This window comes from Peromyscus eremicus, chromosome 20, assembly GCF_949786415.1.
Source record: "Peromyscus eremicus chromosome 20, PerEre_H2_v1, whole genome shotgun sequence".
Lineage (NCBI taxonomy): Eukaryota > Metazoa > Chordata > Mammalia > Rodentia > Cricetidae > Peromyscus > Peromyscus eremicus.
Window position 1 is genome coordinate 14,026,966 of NC_081436.1, and position 16,828 is coordinate 14,043,793.

The 16,828-nt window shown below is 45.0% G+C and overlaps 1 protein-coding gene across 1 annotated transcript; it reads right to left on the reverse strand.

Annotated features, from left to right (window-relative positions):
• Positions 1-8,149: 8,149 nt before the first annotated feature.
• On the reverse strand, positions 8,150-10,667 carry Miox (myo-inositol oxygenase). The gene is made up of 10 exons (XM_059247667.1): positions 10,617-10,667; positions 10,116-10,196; positions 9,813-9,893; positions 9,518-9,680; positions 9,266-9,333; positions 9,035-9,144; positions 8,864-8,931; positions 8,715-8,764; positions 8,516-8,628; positions 8,150-8,418 (listed from the first exon to the last, which is right to left on the reverse strand). The coding sequence occupies exons 1-10, from the start codon at positions 10,629-10,631 to the stop codon at positions 8,310-8,312; spliced, it is 858 nt and encodes a 285-aa protein (XP_059103650.1). The 5' UTR covers positions 10,632-10,667; the 3' UTR covers positions 8,150-8,309.
• Between the last annotated feature and the right edge of the window lie 6,161 nt (positions 10,668-16,828).

Below are 16,828 nucleotides of genomic sequence, written 5' to 3' on the forward strand. Positions count from 1 at the left end.
AACCAAATGAAGTCTCCAGAGCTTGTGAGTTGTGCCATTTAGAAAAAACATATTTGCAGCAGGGGTTAGTGACAGATCTTGAGATGAGATCATCCTGGATTGTCTCAAGTGGTCCCTAAGTGCCATCCCAAGTATCACAGCAGCAGATAGCCCTTGTCCACACCCAGAAGACCTGAAGTCAGTACAAAGACACTGTCACCAGGGAGCTGGGAGAAAAGGGGAAAAACACCAAAAACCACCAGTTCTTCCCAAACATTTATTTTTCACTTAGGCCTTCTGAATTTGAGAGAATGAATTTTGGGGGGTTTGTTGCTGTTAGTTGGTTGTTTTTTGGTGCTGGGAATAAAACCCAAAACTGGGAACATATCAATCAGCTCTATGCCACTGAGCCACATCCTCAAGATCATTGCTGCTTTTTTTGTTTTTGTTTTTTGTTTCTTTCGAGACAGGGTTTCTGTGTAGTTTTGGTGCCTGTCCTGGATCTCGCTCTGTAGACTAGGCTGGCCTCGAACTGACAGAGATCCACCTGGCTCTACCTCCCGAGTGCTGGGATTAAAGGCATGTGCCACGACCGCCCAGCTTCATTGCTTCTTGTTTTTCTTTGTTTGTTTATTTTTATTTGAGACAAGCCCAGTTTGGCCTTGAATTCACCTTGTAGCTGAGGTTGGTCTTGATCAACCACTTGCTCCTCCGACCTCTACATCCCGAGGTCTAGAATTAACACTGCTTCCCTCGTGTCTTAAATTGGCAAACGTTGTATATATTTATGATACATGATATTTTAGAGTGTGTTCAACATGTGGGTTAGTTAATTAACATTCTTATGTAGTTTGTGTATGTGTGTTAAAGACAATTTTTAGAACATTTGTTTATAGTATGTGGTGCATGCACCATGGTGCCTGTGGAGGTCAGAGACAACTAATAGGAGTTGGTTCTCCACCATGTTGATTCCAAAAATCAAACTCAGGTCTTCTGGCTTGCTGGCATTTTTACCAGATCACCACTCCTATTTGAAAAAAAAATGAAAAAAAAAAAAGAAAAGAAAAGCCCGGCAGTGGTATCTGAGTTCGAGGCCAGCCTGGTCTACAGAGTGATTTCCAGCATAGCCAAAGCTATACAGAGAAATCCTGTCTCAAACAACAACAACAAAAAAAAATTTATCTGTTCTGGGCTGGGAGATAGTTGAGCAAGAAAAGCCCTTCCTGCACAAGCTTGAAGACCAGAGTTTAGATTCTCAGAACTCATGGAAAAGCTGCGTGAGCATGATGGCCCACTTTTAATCTAACTCAGAGACAAGGGCTCCCCAGAGTAAGGTGGCTAGCCAAACTAACTGAAATGGCAAACTCTGGTTCAGCAAGAGGCTTCACCTCAATATGCAAGGAAGACACCCAGTGTCAGCCTTGGGCATCCGTATGCATGTGCACATGTGTGCAAATGTACCCACACACAGGAGTGCTCATGTACACAGAAACGTGCAGACACACACCACACAGACAGACAGACAGACAGACACACACACACACACACACACACACACACACACACACACCACAATACTTTTAAGTACGTATAATCCCAGAACTCTGAAGACTAAGATTGAGACAGGGGAATCATAAGTCACCATAGAGGGTTCAAGGCTAGCCTGAACTACACAAAACTTTTTGTCTTAAAAGCAAAAACAAAACAGACAAAAATCTATCTGGAATGGGGCTCTGCAGCACCCTTGGCAAACTGAAACAGGTTTGTTTCAGATTTGAGGTCAGCCTAGGCATAGTCAAAAAACCAAAAGAAGGGAAGAGTTCCCTTAGCAATTTGTTTTTCTCCAGCCTCAGCCTCCTGATTGCTGTGATTACAGGCTTGAAGCACCATGCCTGGTTAGCAGTTATACTTTCTTTTGTTTTGTTTTGTTTTTTGAGACAAGGTTTCTCTGTGTAGCTTTGGAGCCTGTCCTGGAACTCACTCTGTAGCCCACGCTGGCCTCGAACTCACAGAGGTCCACCTGCTCTCTGCCTCCCGAGTGCTGGGATTAAAGGCGTGCTCCACCACCGCCTGGCAGCAGTTATACTTTCAATTTTTTGAGGACCCTCCAAACTTTTAAATTTTTTTCTTATATATTGTATATGAAGCAGATTGTTCTCCATCAATTCCTCCCTACACTCTATTTTCGCAACCCTCCCCTCGCCCATTAGGTCTCTTTGCTCCACTAGATACACCGTGTGTGTGTGTGTGTGTGTGTGTGTGTGTGTGTGTGTGTGTGTGTGTTGACATAGCAGGTAAAGGTGCTTGCTGTCTGAGTTTGATCCCCAGAATCCACACGTACGTAGACTTCTGCGTTCACTCTATATGTGATTTTTTATGGTTATATAAAATCAACTGTTTTCCATAATGGCTCTACTAATTTATATTTCCAGTAATAGTGTGAAAATAGTTCCTTTCCTCCACATCCTCGTTGGCACATAATCCTTCATCTCTTTTAAAAATAATTTTTTGAGATTATAATATAATTACATAATTCCCCCTCCCTTCCTCCCTCCAAACCCTCCCATGTACTCCCTTACTCTTTCAACTTCATGACCTGTTTTTAATTACTCTTGTGTGTGTGTGCGTGTGTGTGTGTGTGTGTGTGTGTGTGTGTGTTCCTAAATACATAGATACAGTGTACTCAGTCTGTTTGTTACTTGATATATTTTTATATTTTCAGGACTGATTATTTGATATTAAATAACCAATTGGTCTGCTCTTCCCTGGGGAAGACTCTATCTCCCACTCAGCATCCCTTAGTTGTCTAGGTTGAGGCCTCCTGAGCTTTCCCTGTCTACATTAACATGTCTGTTGGTGCCATCCTTGTTCAGGTCGTGTTTAGGCAGCCATGTTGGGACTTTATGGGTGTATCTTCTGACATTTTTAGGAGACAATCTCCTAAAGTCCCTGGCCCTTACACTCACTCTGCCTCCTCTTCTTCAGTGATCCCTGAGCCTTGGGTACCGGAGCTCTGTTGTAGATGTATCAATTGGGACTGGGCTCCACAACTCTGCATTTTCACTGGCTGTGGGGTTTTGTAACATCGTTTTTTAAATTAATACTTTTAGTTGATGTGTGGACATGATTTCCCTGCATGCATGTCTGTGCACCACATATGAAGTACCTGCTGCCTTTGGAGGCCAGAAGAGGGTGTTTCGGATCCCCTAGGACTGGAATTGTAGACAGCTGTGAACTGCCATGGGGTGCTGGGAATTGAATCCAGTCCTCTGAAGAACAGCCAGTGCTCTTAACTATTAAGCCATTTCTCCTGCCCTTGTAACATCTGTTTCTACAATGGCCATCCTAACAAGTGTGAGGTGAACTCCCAGTGCTTTTGGTGGTGCTGGAGGGTAGCCCAGAGCCCCTTGTACGTGAGGCAAGTGCTCTACCATTAAACATACTCCTCAGTGCCTCATTGTAGATTTTGTTCACATTTTTCCAATTGTTAGTGATACTGAGCATTTTTTCATACACCTGTTGGCCATTTTTATGTCTTTTGAGGGAGAAGTGATGAAGGTTTTACTATTCCACACAGGCTAGTCCCAAATTCACGGGCTCAAGTGATTATCTTGCTCAGCCAGCCTCCTGTGTAACTAGGACTATAAGCATGTGCCGCCATCTCCAGATCTGTACATCTCTAGAACCCAGGCCATAATGCATGCTAGGGAAACACCCTACCACTGTGCTACATCTGCAGGTCTCTTTCCTCCTTTTTTTTCTTGGTGGTTGTTGTTGTTATTTGATGTTTTTAAAATGTTTGCATGTGTACCACGTGCCTGCAGGAGTCCTCAGAAGTCAGGAGAAGGCATCAGATCCCCTAGAACTGGAGTGGAAACTCCCTGGGATCTATGAGGGTGACCCTAGAGAAGATTCCTAGTAATGGGGCATTCAGAGCTGGAACTGGCCATCTTCTGTAACCAGGCAAGGCTTCCAGTGTTGGTGCCAGGACATCAACCCAGGCACAAAACCTTCCAGCTACAATTTGTCCTGCCTGTAAGATGTGCTGAGGTAAAGGCGGTGCAGAACTTGTGGGAGTGGCCAACCAGTGACTGGTCCAACTTGAGGTCCACGCCATGAGAGGGAGCTCACACTGCCTAGAGGACCAAGAACTAGAGGCTGGACAGCCCAGAGACCTAAGATAGACTCAAACATGACTGAAAAAAAAAAGTTAATGAAATTATTCCTAATGATCTTCTGCCATACTCATAGATCAGTGCCTAGCCTGATCATCATCAGAGAGGCTTTATCCGGCAGACGCAGAGACCCACAGCCAAACATTAGGTGGAGCTCAAAGAACCCCCCAGAAAGGGGGAGGAAGGATTGTAGGAGCCAGAGGGGTTGAGGACACCATGAACATGGCCCACAGAATCAACTAAGCAAGTCTCATAGGGGCTCACAGAGCCTGAAGCCACATTAATAGAGCCTCATGGCTCTGAGTTAGCTCCTCTGCAGATTTGCTACAGTTCCGTGGCTTTGTCTTCTTGTGGGACTCCTAACAGTGGGGTGGGGTGTTTCTGGATTTTTTTTTGTTTGTTTGTTTTTCGAGACAGAGTTTCTCTGTGTAGCTTTGCGCCTTTCCTAGAACTCACTCTGTAGCCCAGGCTGGCCTCGAGCTCGCAGAGATCCGCCTGCCCCTGCCTCCCGAGTGCTGGGGTGTTTCTGGATCTTTTGCCTGTTCTTGGAACCCTTTTCCTCAGAGTGGGTTGGGTTGCCTCGTCCCTTGATATGAGGGTCCGTGCCTGGTCTTACTTTAACTTGCTATGCTGTGTTCAGTTAATATTCCTGGAAGGCCTGCTCTTTTCTACAGGGAAATGGAGGAGGAGTGGATCTGGGCGAGGGGGAGGGGAAGGGAGGGGGGCACTGGGAGGAATGGGGGGGGGGGAACTGCGGTTGGAATATATGTAGGAGAGAAGAATAAAAAACGATTTTTTTTATGTGTACCACAAGCCTGCAGGAGCCTCCAGAAGTCAGAAGAGGGCATCAGATCCCCTAGAACTGGAGTTACAGGTGGTTATGAGCTGACATGTGGATTCTAGAAACTAAATTCAGGTCCTCTGTAAGAGCAAATGCTCTCAACCACTGAGCTACCTCTCCAGGCCTATCTTTGCCTATGTTTTATTGGGTTATTTATTGTCCTACTATTTAGTAAGTTCTTTATAGGTTTTGGATGTTAATCCTTTTCAGGAATGTGTTTTTCTCCCGTTCTGTAGGTTATGTCTTCCCTAAGTTGATTTGATTGTTTCCTTTGTGTGAGAAGACCTTAGTCTGTTGTAATCGCATTTACATATATTTTAATATATATTCTAATATGAGTGTGAGTGCTTGCACACGTGCCCAGGAGAGTGAAACATGTGTATGCCGTAACATGCATGAGGCTGTCAGAGGACAATTCCTGGGAGTTGGTTTTCTGCTTCTACCATGTGGTTCTAGGGCTCAAATTCAGGATGTCAGGCTTGGCAGCAAGCACCTTATCCACTGAGCCATCTCAAAACACACACACACACACACACACACACAAGTGTGCACATGCACCTTTGGGTTTGTTTTTTGAGACAGGATGTCAAGTAACCCAAGCTGCTCTCAAATTGGATATGTAACTTTTCCTGAGTGTGCTTGGTTTTTGTTTGTTTGGTTTTTCAAGACAGGGTTTCTCTGTGTAGCCTTGGCTGTCCTGGAACTCACTCTGTAGACCAGGCTGGCCTTGAACTCACAGAGATATGTCTGCCTTTGCCTCCCGAGTGCTGGAATTAAAGATGTGTGCTACCATGACCTGCTAAGATTGTTAACTTCTGATCCTCCTGTATACACCTCCCAAATGCTGGGATTACAGATAGGCTGTGTCTGGTTTACTTTGGGTATTTTAACAATATTAATTATTTCATCTGTAAACATGGGACATCTTTGCATTTGTTTGTGCATTCTGAAGTTCATTTCATTATTGTTTTATATTTTTCAGTCTAAAAACCCTTATCTCCTTGGTTAAATTTATTCTTCACTATTTTTGTGGCTATTGAAAGTGGAATTTTTTTTTCTGTTGTGTGCTTGGTTTTTGTTTGTTTTGAGACAGAGCCTCACATTGTAGCTCAGGTTGGCCTCAAATTCTTGCCTCTGGCTGGGCGGTAGTGGTGCACACCTTTGATCCCAGCACTAGGGTGGCAGAGGCAGGCAGATCTCTGTGAGTTCAAGGCTAGCCTGGTCTACAAAGCAGATTCCAGTACATCCAGGAATGTTACACAGAGAAACCCTGTCTGGGGCGGGGCGGAGAGGTGGAGTAGATATCTTGCCAGTTTCCTGAGTGCTGAGATTACGGGCATGCATAGCTCTGTGGTAGAGTCACTGAGGCTCTGGGTTCAGTTCCCAGCAATATAAGAAAAAAGAAGGAAGGAAAGGGAGGGAGGGAAGGAGGGAAGAAGGAAGGAAGGAAGGAAGGAAGGAAGGAAGGAAGGAAGGAAGGAAGGAAGGAAGGAAGGCTGTCCAGCTGGCCACTGGTTTCTCTCTTGGTGTTGGGAACCGAACCCAGGACCTCATGCGTAGGAGACGGGCATTTTCCCACTGTGCTGCATTCCCTGACCACCACTGATTTTGCACTCCGATTGATTTTTGTTTGTTTAAGAAAGTCTAGCTCGGATCTCTGTGAGTTCGAGGCCAGCCTGGACTACCAAGTGAGTTCCAGGAAAGGCGCAAAGCTACACAGAGAAACCCTGTCTCGAAAAACCAAAAAAAAAAAAAGAAAGTCTAGCTTTATAGCTCAGGCCAACCTGGAACTCATGTTCCTTCCTTCTCAGCTTCTTGAGTGTTGGAATTATAATCTTGTGCCACTAGGCCCAGCTTGGGTGTCTTGTCACACTAAATAGCAACATATTTGCCAGAGACTCCTGACCTATAAAGGAACCAGGAGCCATCCTGGAAGCTTCTCTCTGCCTCCGAAGATAGGACCATCAAGGAGCTGAAGCACACCCAAAATACTGAAAGCTTATATTGATCTTTTTTTCAAGACAGGGTTTCTCTGTGTAGTCCTGACTGTCCTGGGACTCGCTCTGTAGACCAGGCTGGCCTCAAACTCAGAGATCCGCCTGCCTCTGCTTCCCGAGTCCTGGGATTAAAGGCACACACCGACACCACCGCGGGTGATTGTATACTCTTAAACACAAATAGTCCATCTTGGGAGGATACTGAGGAACCAACTCACTGGCATATTAATTAAAGGAAAGTGTTTACTGTCCTTCCTATGCACACAGCTCTACCAGGACACCTGGGAGGGAGTTTCTATGCTGAAGTGTTCCAACAGATAAATAAGGAAGGTTTCCACCATCAGAGGTGAGTGCTATGGTCCTCCTGTTCTTCAGTTCTGGACTCCTGAGAATAATCTGATCCCCATGAATCTGATTAATCCCCTAGATTCACTCACCAGTTAACAAGAAATGCAGGGAAATGTTAGCTACATTGGGGAAGCCAACCAGAAAAAGCCTTGCAGAAGGGAGTTCCCTAAGTCCAAAGACTTATTTTCTCCTTATTCTAGGGGAATAAGGGAAGCCTTTGAACTGAAAGAGATATCTTCTGGTTGTATGTCACAGTGAGGGATGAATCTATGACCGAGAAAAGCTATGATGGTCGCTGGCAAGCCCAGATGGAGCTGCATCTTAGGCACACCAAAGGCACTGGGGAGTCCTGTCTGGCCATCTATAGGTGTAGCATGGGCAATCAACCTATCAATTTATGTTGTTTTATTTAGATGCTTTTCTTTCATTTATTTTTTTTGTTTATTTTGTTTTGTTTCAAGACAGGGTCTCTCTGTTGCCCTTTCTATCCTGGAACTCGCTCTGTAGACCAGGCTGGCCTCGAACTCACAGACATCCACCTGCCTTTGCCTCTGAGTTCTGGGATTAAAGGCGTGCACCACCACCACCACCACTGCCCAGGTTTCCCCTCCCACTTCTCTGTTGAAGGAAGCTGAGTCTAGAAGACTTTGTAATTATTTCTAGAATGGGGGGTAAGTTGGATGACTGACCTGGAGCCAAGAGGCTAAGCAGCATGTTCATAGTAAGTGGTATTCCTGTGCTGGGTAGGCCTGCTCCTGCTACCCCTACCTGAGTAATACCCAGTGATAAATCAGCTTTGTAAACTCTTTCAATCTTTATTGATACCTGGCACAAGTGACCTCAACCACAATGGGTAGGGACTGTAGACAGCTGGACGGGGCCCTGAGCAAGGCTGGAGCGGGCTGTTACGGTGCCTGGTGGTGTCCAGCCTAGGTGCTGTTTCAGCGGTGGGAAGGCATTGGGAACCATTCACCAGCTCAGGATGCCGGGGCAGTACTTGTCAATCAGCCCTTGATAGTAGGGCCGCAGGCTGTCCACGTCTGGTAGCTCGGGGCTCTTGGTGTAGAGGTCAAATTTGCTGCCGACAACGTGGGGAGGAATAATGAGCACCAGGAAAGATCCTTCTTGAGCCCCAAGCCCCCTTCGCTGCCCACACCCCTAGAGGAGCTATGTACTTGAACTCTTTCACCCAGGGCAGCATATCCAGGTCCTGCTGGCTGCACAGCTGTCGGTAGTCACCACCCGTGTGCCACGGATAGAAGGAGTGGAATCGGATCATGTAGAAGGCCTGTGGACGCCACACCCAGCACGCTCAGATCTGCCAGACTGGCCCGACCGGGGCTAGGCTCCTGATCGGGCCCTCCCCACACCTACCTCGGAGGGTAGGGAGAACTTGTTGAACTTCATCATCTGGTAAAGGTACTCTGCAGGAGAGGGGGGCGTTTACAGCCAGGTGCCCAGAGGGGCTGCCCTCACCACCATCCCCACACTGTCTCCCTGCCCGTCTCTCTAGCTGTGCTCACCGTCATGGCCCCAGGACATAAGGACATTCTCAAGTCCACAGTGGGGCTGGTACATGCCAAGTTCTGTGCTGCGGTGACCAAGAGATGAGTATGAGCAGGACTGAGCGGGTACAGGGGAAGGACCACCTGTGGTCGTCTATTGAGGTAAGGTGGGGTGCTATTTCGAACTACCTGTATCGAGGGTCCTGAAGGTCAGGATTGTCCTGGAAAGTAGAGTCACAGAATACCACAGAGGCCTGGGGCCGGCAGCCCACGGGAAAAGTGTCTCCAACAACGGCCCACTAGGAGAGGACAGGCAGCCGTGGGTGGGTGAGGGGTCAGCCGGTCTGCTCCCTCTCGTAGTGCCCCAAGCCCAGTGCTGAATGAAGCTGCCCCACACCCCCACACCTGGCCGTCACCTACCTGAGGTTCCCCCCACAGAGCCAGGATCTTCCCCAGATCGTGCAGAAGTCCGACCAAGTGGAACCAGTCTGTGGAAAGGGGACAAATAAATGCAGGGATAAAGGTAGGCAGAGCAGACTTTGGGCTGAAAGCAAGGAGCCTGGGGGTCTGTTTCCCTTAAGGTGGAGCCTGTGGGAGAGGACCAAGCCTCTCAGGTCCGGTCTCCTGCTAGGGCAATGATGGCCCCTCCCCCACCACAGCTGTGGGGCGCACCTTTGTCTGGGTGGGCTTTCCGGATGCCCTCCGCTGTCTGGAATGCATGAAAGGAGTTGGGGAAATCTACATCCGGGTCCGATTCATCCACCAGATCATCTAGCATGTTCACAGCCTCCATGACGGTCATTTTCTTGTACGAGAAGCCTCCAAACTGGATATGCTGGTGAGAAGGGAGAAATTCGCCATGTTCCAAGAGGGGGCTAACAGAGCAGGGTCACTCTGTGGGTACATTGGGCCCCAGGCAAGGAGGCTCCCACCCTCAGAGTCTGCGCTAGGAGCAGGGAACCTTTACCTTTCTGCTGACGAAGTCCACCGTCTGGTGTGTGTGCATGAGCTTGTAGGTGGTGAAGACGCGATCCAGCAACGGGCCAGCCTGCAAGCCGGACAACCAGCGCAGGCTATGTGCCAAATCGGCCCAGCCCACTGGGAGCCGTGGCTTCCCCTCTCGCAGGAGAGGCCCCACAGGTATAAAGCGGAATGGAGCTTCCCCAAAAGCCCCCTTAGAGCTGTGAGAAGAGGAAGCGCTGCTCCCCACAGGGCTGGACCAGAGACCCGGGCAGAGAAAGGGAAGGGGTGTTAACGTGGGTTCACTCACGGTGTAGTTTCGGAAGCTGTCCTTGCTTTGGGCCAACTCTGGGTCCACATCAGGTCGATAGACCAGGGAAGGGTCTGGGCCCTGGTTGGATAGGAGTTTGACCCATCTCACCACCAGCCGGGCTCATAAAGAAGGACATTACATCCCCAAGGGGCTAGGCACTTAAACACCTCATCCCATGTGCATGGCAGCCCGGCACCAGCCGGCCAATGTCAGCGGAAGCCTACCTACTTCCAGTGTGAGAAGATACTAATTAAGAGCCAGCAGCCCCCACCTGCTTGATACCCTTGCAGACAGAAGGTAATTGTAGGAGACCTGACTCCATGGGGAGGCTGGAGGTGGGGGCTTCTCACCCCTACCCCAGCTGGATATAAGAGGAAGAAGTTAGCTCTGTGACCTTGACAAGCAGGGCCTGCATGAACCAACTGCAGAAGACCGTGCAGCTGCCTCTTCCACTGAGGGCTTGGTGAAGCCGCTCCTGTACGATCATAAGGTACTTACCACATCCACCTTCATCCTGAGAGGGAGCAGCGATCAGATGGCAAAGCTCGCAGGTAGGTGAGGTCCGAGGCCAAGGTGCCTTTTTTATACGCTCACAGGTTATGTAACTGACCGGATAATACCTATCTCCTTGGACTTGACATTTGGTAATGAGTGACCATCTACCCTCCCTCTGGCCTCAGCAAGTTAATATATCAGCACAGAAACAGAACCCCCCTAGTCCAGCCCCTTTACCTTCGTTCCCGCCTCCTCTGTCCTAGAGTGACTAATTCCTCAGATAGACTCTGTAGACAGAACTCTGAATCCCCCTTGTTGTGGGCACAGAGGTCCTTGTACTAAGAGAACCAGGAATGTTATTCACGCAGGGGTGTCTCCTCAATGGAGATAAAAATCAAATACCTGTGTTCCATCCGAAAGCTGAGAGTGGATTTTGTTTAATGACCTGATAACCCTTTTGTTATCTGTGGAGACACACCTCACCCACCTTTTGCTATAGAGGCAGACCTCACCCAAATTCCAGAATGATTATCCTAGACCGTTACCCATCCTTAGGGGAGATGTCACATGTACTTTATATCCCGCTGACCTCTATGCTATGGGTCGGAAACTACACTAGATTCTAGGTCTTTTAGCCATAGAGCTCACCCTCGTGGTCACATGTACTTTGTAAAAAGACTTTCTACATAGTCACACCTTCAGCTTTATTGTGTACCTAGAATTGGACTGATTGGATTATTGTTGCCTGGAAACCTTTCCCCAAATTGTTCTGTATTTTAAATATGCTGACTGGTGGTGCACGCCTTTAATCCCAGCACTCGGGAGGCAGAGCCAGGCGGATCTCTGAGTTCGAGGCCAGCCTGGGCTACCAAGTGAGTTCCAGGAAAGGTGCAAAGCTACACAGAAAGACACTGTCTCGAAAAAAAAAAAAAAATGCTAACAGTGACCAGTGACCCTCCTGACCAAGTCAATCCGAACCTGGTTTTCATTCCTATCTCCTCTCCAATCACTGCCTGCATTGACACCTGCAGGGTCCCCCTCAACTGGCACCAAAAACATTGGAGAAGGTAAGAAAACTTTTCTTTCTGTAGAAATTGAGGGTTAGGGAAGTGCGGTCCTCTCACTAAACAAGGGCTCTTCTCAGTCTTCAGAGACAAAGCGTTTTTTTATGATTATTAAAATATTTGTTGCCAGGCAGTGGTGGTGCACGCCTTTAATCCCAGCACTCGGGAGGCAGAGGCAGGCAGATCTCTGAGTTTGAGGCCAGCCTGGGCTACAGAGTGAGTTCCAGGACAGGCTCCAAAGTTACACAGAGAAACCCTGTCTCAAAAAAAAAAAAAAAGGTTCAAAGAAACCAAACATTCAGAGCTACAGCTCTGCAACTTTATAGCATAGGAACTAAAGTAAAGACAGCCTGTGTAAAGGAGGATAACAAAGTCTCTGTGAATTATTTTAAAAAGAGAGAGCTGTTTGATTTTTTTTTTTGTTTTCCCTCATAGTGGGATAACTCAAATTAAAGGTCCCTTCATGGAAAAAAAATTTTTTTTTAATTTTTCTCTAATAGCAGGAATAACTCAGTATCAATGGCCACTTCATGGGAGAAAAAAAAATCAAAACAAGCCTAACTTCTAGTACAAAACCAACCACAATTAGGACATAAAGCACTAAGCCAATGCTGCTTAAATTTCCAGAGGTATTAGTCATTCATTATATTGTCAATTAATTAATGCTTAATTTCCATAGTAAATAAACTGAGAGAGCAAAATTCATAATTTTGAACTATATCATTGGGTATCCTCTTATCTGTCTCTCACTGCTGAGGATCTGGCTCTGCTCTTTAAGTTGCTGTCTGGAAACTCGCCATTATATTCTATAAAAATGTAATATCTGAAACAGAGCAGGTTATTAGCTTATTAAATAATGTGGTTGCTAAACCAGCAGCTCATAGAAATAATCTCTTACTGATAAAGAGGCTATAATAATTATTTTTCTGGTAAACTATTTGTTCCATACTGTTAATAGTTGGCAGTTCAAATTAACATATTACTTGAGATCTATAGATAATTATCTGAAATATTCCCTTTTTAAGAATTTTAAGCAGCTGGGCTGGATGGTTCAGTGGTTAAGAGCACTCACTGGCTGCTCTTTCAAAGGATCCAGGTTCAATTCCCAGCACCCCACATGGCTGTTCACAACTGTCTGTAACTCCAGTTCCAGAGGATCTGGGTTCCTCACATAGCAGGTAAAACCCAATGTATATAAAGAAAATGAATAAATCTTAAAACAAAGAATTTTTGAAGATACTCCCTGATTATTGCCTAAAATTACATCTAAAAACCCTATAGAGATTGCTTTTAATGGCTCTTCAAAAGGTCAAGGAGCTTATGTTTTATATAAAATATTCACATGCTACACACACACACACACACACACACACACACACACACACAAGATTGTATTCACTCTGGGTTATACAGCTCAACCCTCTAAACTTGCCATAATCAATCAGCTTTTATTAGATGCTTCTCAGCCATTGACTGTTTTAACTGACGCTGCTATTTATTTAAATTTGAATGACAGTTTATTGGGTAGACTTAAGGAAGCATCAGAGTCTTCTAGTCATGATGGGTAGCTTCGGAACTCCCGTTTGTACTTCTTTACCCAAAATGAGCATCCCTAAGGAATTAAGGATTAAGGCTCAACATTAACTGGCCTCATATAAAAATTAGCACATGAAGGATTGAGATGCCGTGAGAACGGAAAGGAACCTAATGAGAGGAAAAAGAAACACTGCAAAAGGATTGTGATCGTGGAAAGGATATAGTGGAAGGAAACATTTGGAGTGAGGTCCTTGAGAATGGAGTCTAGTTAACAGACAGTTGGAATGGAAGGGACATGTGAGGTTTGGAGACAGAGATGGAAATGGAGATAGACACAAAAGTGGGAGAAAAGGCTTAGTGTATTTCTTCAGCTCAGTTTCCTTGCTTAAAAAAATCAAGGAGCCAAATGAGCCAGGTAGCAGTGGCACATGCCTTTAATCCTAGCACTTGGGAGGCAGAGTCAGGCCAATCTCCAAGTTCGGAGCCAGCCTGGTCTACAGAGCAAAATCCAGGGCAGGCACCAAAACTACACAGAGAAGCCTTGTCTCAAAAAATAAATAAATAAATAAGTAAATAAATAAATAGATAGATAGATAGATAGATAGATAGATAGACAGACAGACAGACAAACAAACAAACAAACAAATAAATAAATAAATAAATAAATGAATCCAGGCTTATTGAAACATGACAGTAATACTCAGCTGCTGGTACCTCCATCTCTACAAAACACTAGCAGGAAAAAATCTGCCTAGGAGGAAAGAAAGCCAGGGACAGCTGATCTGTTATTAGCAAAAGGCAGCAACCTATAAAATTTCTTAGTCCTGGGCTGGAGAGATGGCTCAGAGGTTAAGAGCACTGGTTGCTCTTCCAGGGGTCCTGAGTTCAATTCCCAGCAACCACGTGGTGGCTCACAGCCATCTGTAGTGAGATCTGGTGCCCTCTTCTGGTACACAGGCAGAATACTGTATACATAATAAATAAATCTTTAAAAAAAAAAAATTTCTTAGTCCTATTGAGCCTTCTGTTTATTTTTCTGTTTATATATAGTGTGTGTGTGTGTATGTATATATATGTATGTATGTATGTATGTATGCTACTAACTTTTTATAAACTGTTAAAAGATAATTAAGACATGCAAGCTAATGGTCAATCACCTTATAAACGATCAAAATCTTTTTTTGGTTTTTTGAGACAGGTTTGGTTTTTCTCTGTGTAACAGCTTTGGCTGACTTGGAACTCACTTTCTAGACCAGGCTGGCCTTCAACTCAGATCTACCTGCCTCTGCCTCCCAAGTGCTAGGATCAAAGGCATGCTCCACCACTGCCTGTCTACAAAATAAGAAAATTTATCTTGTTTTTTATTGCTAAAACTTCATTTTTAAATTTATATTTTTGTATAGCATGACAAAAAAATTAAATATAATGACTTAAACAAGCTCGGGGTGGATTTAAAAAGGAAAATAAGAGTAAATTAGAATCAAAGTTTTTTTTTTAGAATATTTTTTCTGGATAATATGGTGGCAAAAAAAATGCAAACATTGCCAGGTATGGTGGTACATGCCCTTAATCCCAGCATTTGGGAGGCAGATTTCTGAGTTGAGGCCAGCCTGATCTACAGAGCTAGTTGCAGGATAGTCTGGGCTACACAGAGAAACCCTGTCTTGAAAAACAACAAAACAAAACAAACAACAAAGCAAACATAATTGTATATTGGTGAAATTATTAAGGCCACTCCATGTAGCTAAAAAGGAGATTTATTTAGTGGCATAACTTACAAATGAAGGGATAAGTAACAGGGTCTGGGAAAGAACTCTGCTCGGTCAACCTCCAGCATCCAGGGTCCAGGAAACAACAGAGGGCGGGGAATCCGGATCTCGGGTCTTCAGGGCCCTCTCTTGGCCCCACCTTGTAGGCGTGACAGTTACTGAGGCCTCAGTGGGGGTTGGAACTTCCAGATCAAAGCTGGAATGGCTACCCACTACAATTGTATATTTCTTAAATCTCCTTGGAGGCCAAAGATGAGTGAATAAAAATTAGATTATTTTGAAGTTTTCACCTAAAATTATTTTTGGTACAGCCTGAGAATCCGTTACTTCAAACTATCTTCAGAATGTAGTAAAAACTTAAAGCCTTTGAGCAAGTTTTCCCTCCATGAAACTGTTATGCTTTGAAATTGCTCACAACTCTGTTCCATTTACAGTATCAGCTGAATGGGCACTTTCATGCTTACATGGGAAAACCCAATTGTTTTCTCCTTCAGGATTTTCTGCTTATGTCTTGGATACTTCTGAATATCCTGTTACCTAGTAGGAAGGTCTCCTTAAACTCATAATTAAGATTGTCCTGAATTTTATAGATACTAAATCTTAAATTAAAAGCCTTAAGTTTAACTCTTTAAAAGTTAATGAGCACTGTTAATTAAATAGATTTTGTTTGTATCTTTGGTTTTGTGCTTGCTGTTGGTCTGATTTAATGATCAAACTCTGGCAAGGGAGGAAGTTATAGGAGGCTCCTGAGAGCCTATCCTCTATTAGAGACAGATTTTATACAGCATTTCGATTTTGTTTTCTGTTTCATAAGACAGGTTTGGTCTGTGTAGCCCTGGCTGTCTTGGAACTCACTCTGTAGCCCAGGCTGGCCTCAAACTCAAAGATCACCTATCTCTGCCTGGTATCAAAGGTGTGCGGCGGCGGCCACTCAGTATTTCAAACTTCTAGTGCATAATTAGTAATGAATGGACATCAGCTTGACATCTGAAAATATATCTGTCTGTGTCTTGGGCATTCTCTGATGTCAAGTATATAAAGATCTGTGCTTAAAGTGCACTACAGGCTTACAAAATGCCTCTCCCTGTCTACTCAGCTACAGAGCATAACCCCAGACATGGCTGGGGCCCTGGAAACTCCAGTGAAATGCCATTGTATCATCTCTGAAACTTAGCTTTGTCCACTAGCTCTTTATCCATCTCCTTGCTAGGACTCTCATTACAGTTAAATAGTAATGATGGTCCTGCTTATGCTAGCAAATGACTTGAGAAATTTTAATATTAATCATGTTACTAAAATCTCTTAACTATCCACAGGGTCAAGCTATTGTGGAATGACACCATCAGATACTTAACTGGCAAATTAAATAAATAAATGAATTAAATAAGGGATACTTAATCTTCACATACTATTTAGCTATGTTAACTTTAAATTAAAAAAAGTTCACCAGGTGGTGGTAGTTGCACACGCCTGCCTTTAATTCCAGCATTCAGGAGGCAGAGGCAGGCAGATCTCTCAGTTCAAAACCAGCCTGGTCTTGAGTTCCAGGAGAGCCAGGGCTGTTACAGAGAAACCCTGTCTCAATGCTTCTCCCCTCAAATTCATTCTAAAGGATAACACATTTTCTGCTGCCTAAAAGTATTTGCCCTAAAGGAGACACAGCTTAAAGTAGATGTTAAATAAAAAGAGAGAGCCCGATGTTCTAACGTCAAGGTGAGGTTATGCTTGAGTCTTTTCAGAACATGAACGAAGTCCCAGATGGCTCCTGACCTGATGCATCCGACCAGGACATCCCGAGGCCACCGGAGAAATGATGCAGCCAAAGACAGAGGACAGATCCATCGAA

Excerpts from the sequence above, each read along its gene's own strand:
- Miox (XM_059247667.1), bottom strand. Across the intron at positions 9,894-10,115 it reads ACAGCTTCCGAAACTACACC|GCTGGCCCGTTGCTGGATCG; the intron begins GTGAGTGAACCC and ends TCCGGCTTGCAG. Across the intron at positions 8,765-8,863 it reads TATGTCCTGGGGCCATGACG|AGTACCTTTACCAGATGATG; the intron begins GTGAGCACAGCT and ends CCTCTCCTGCAG.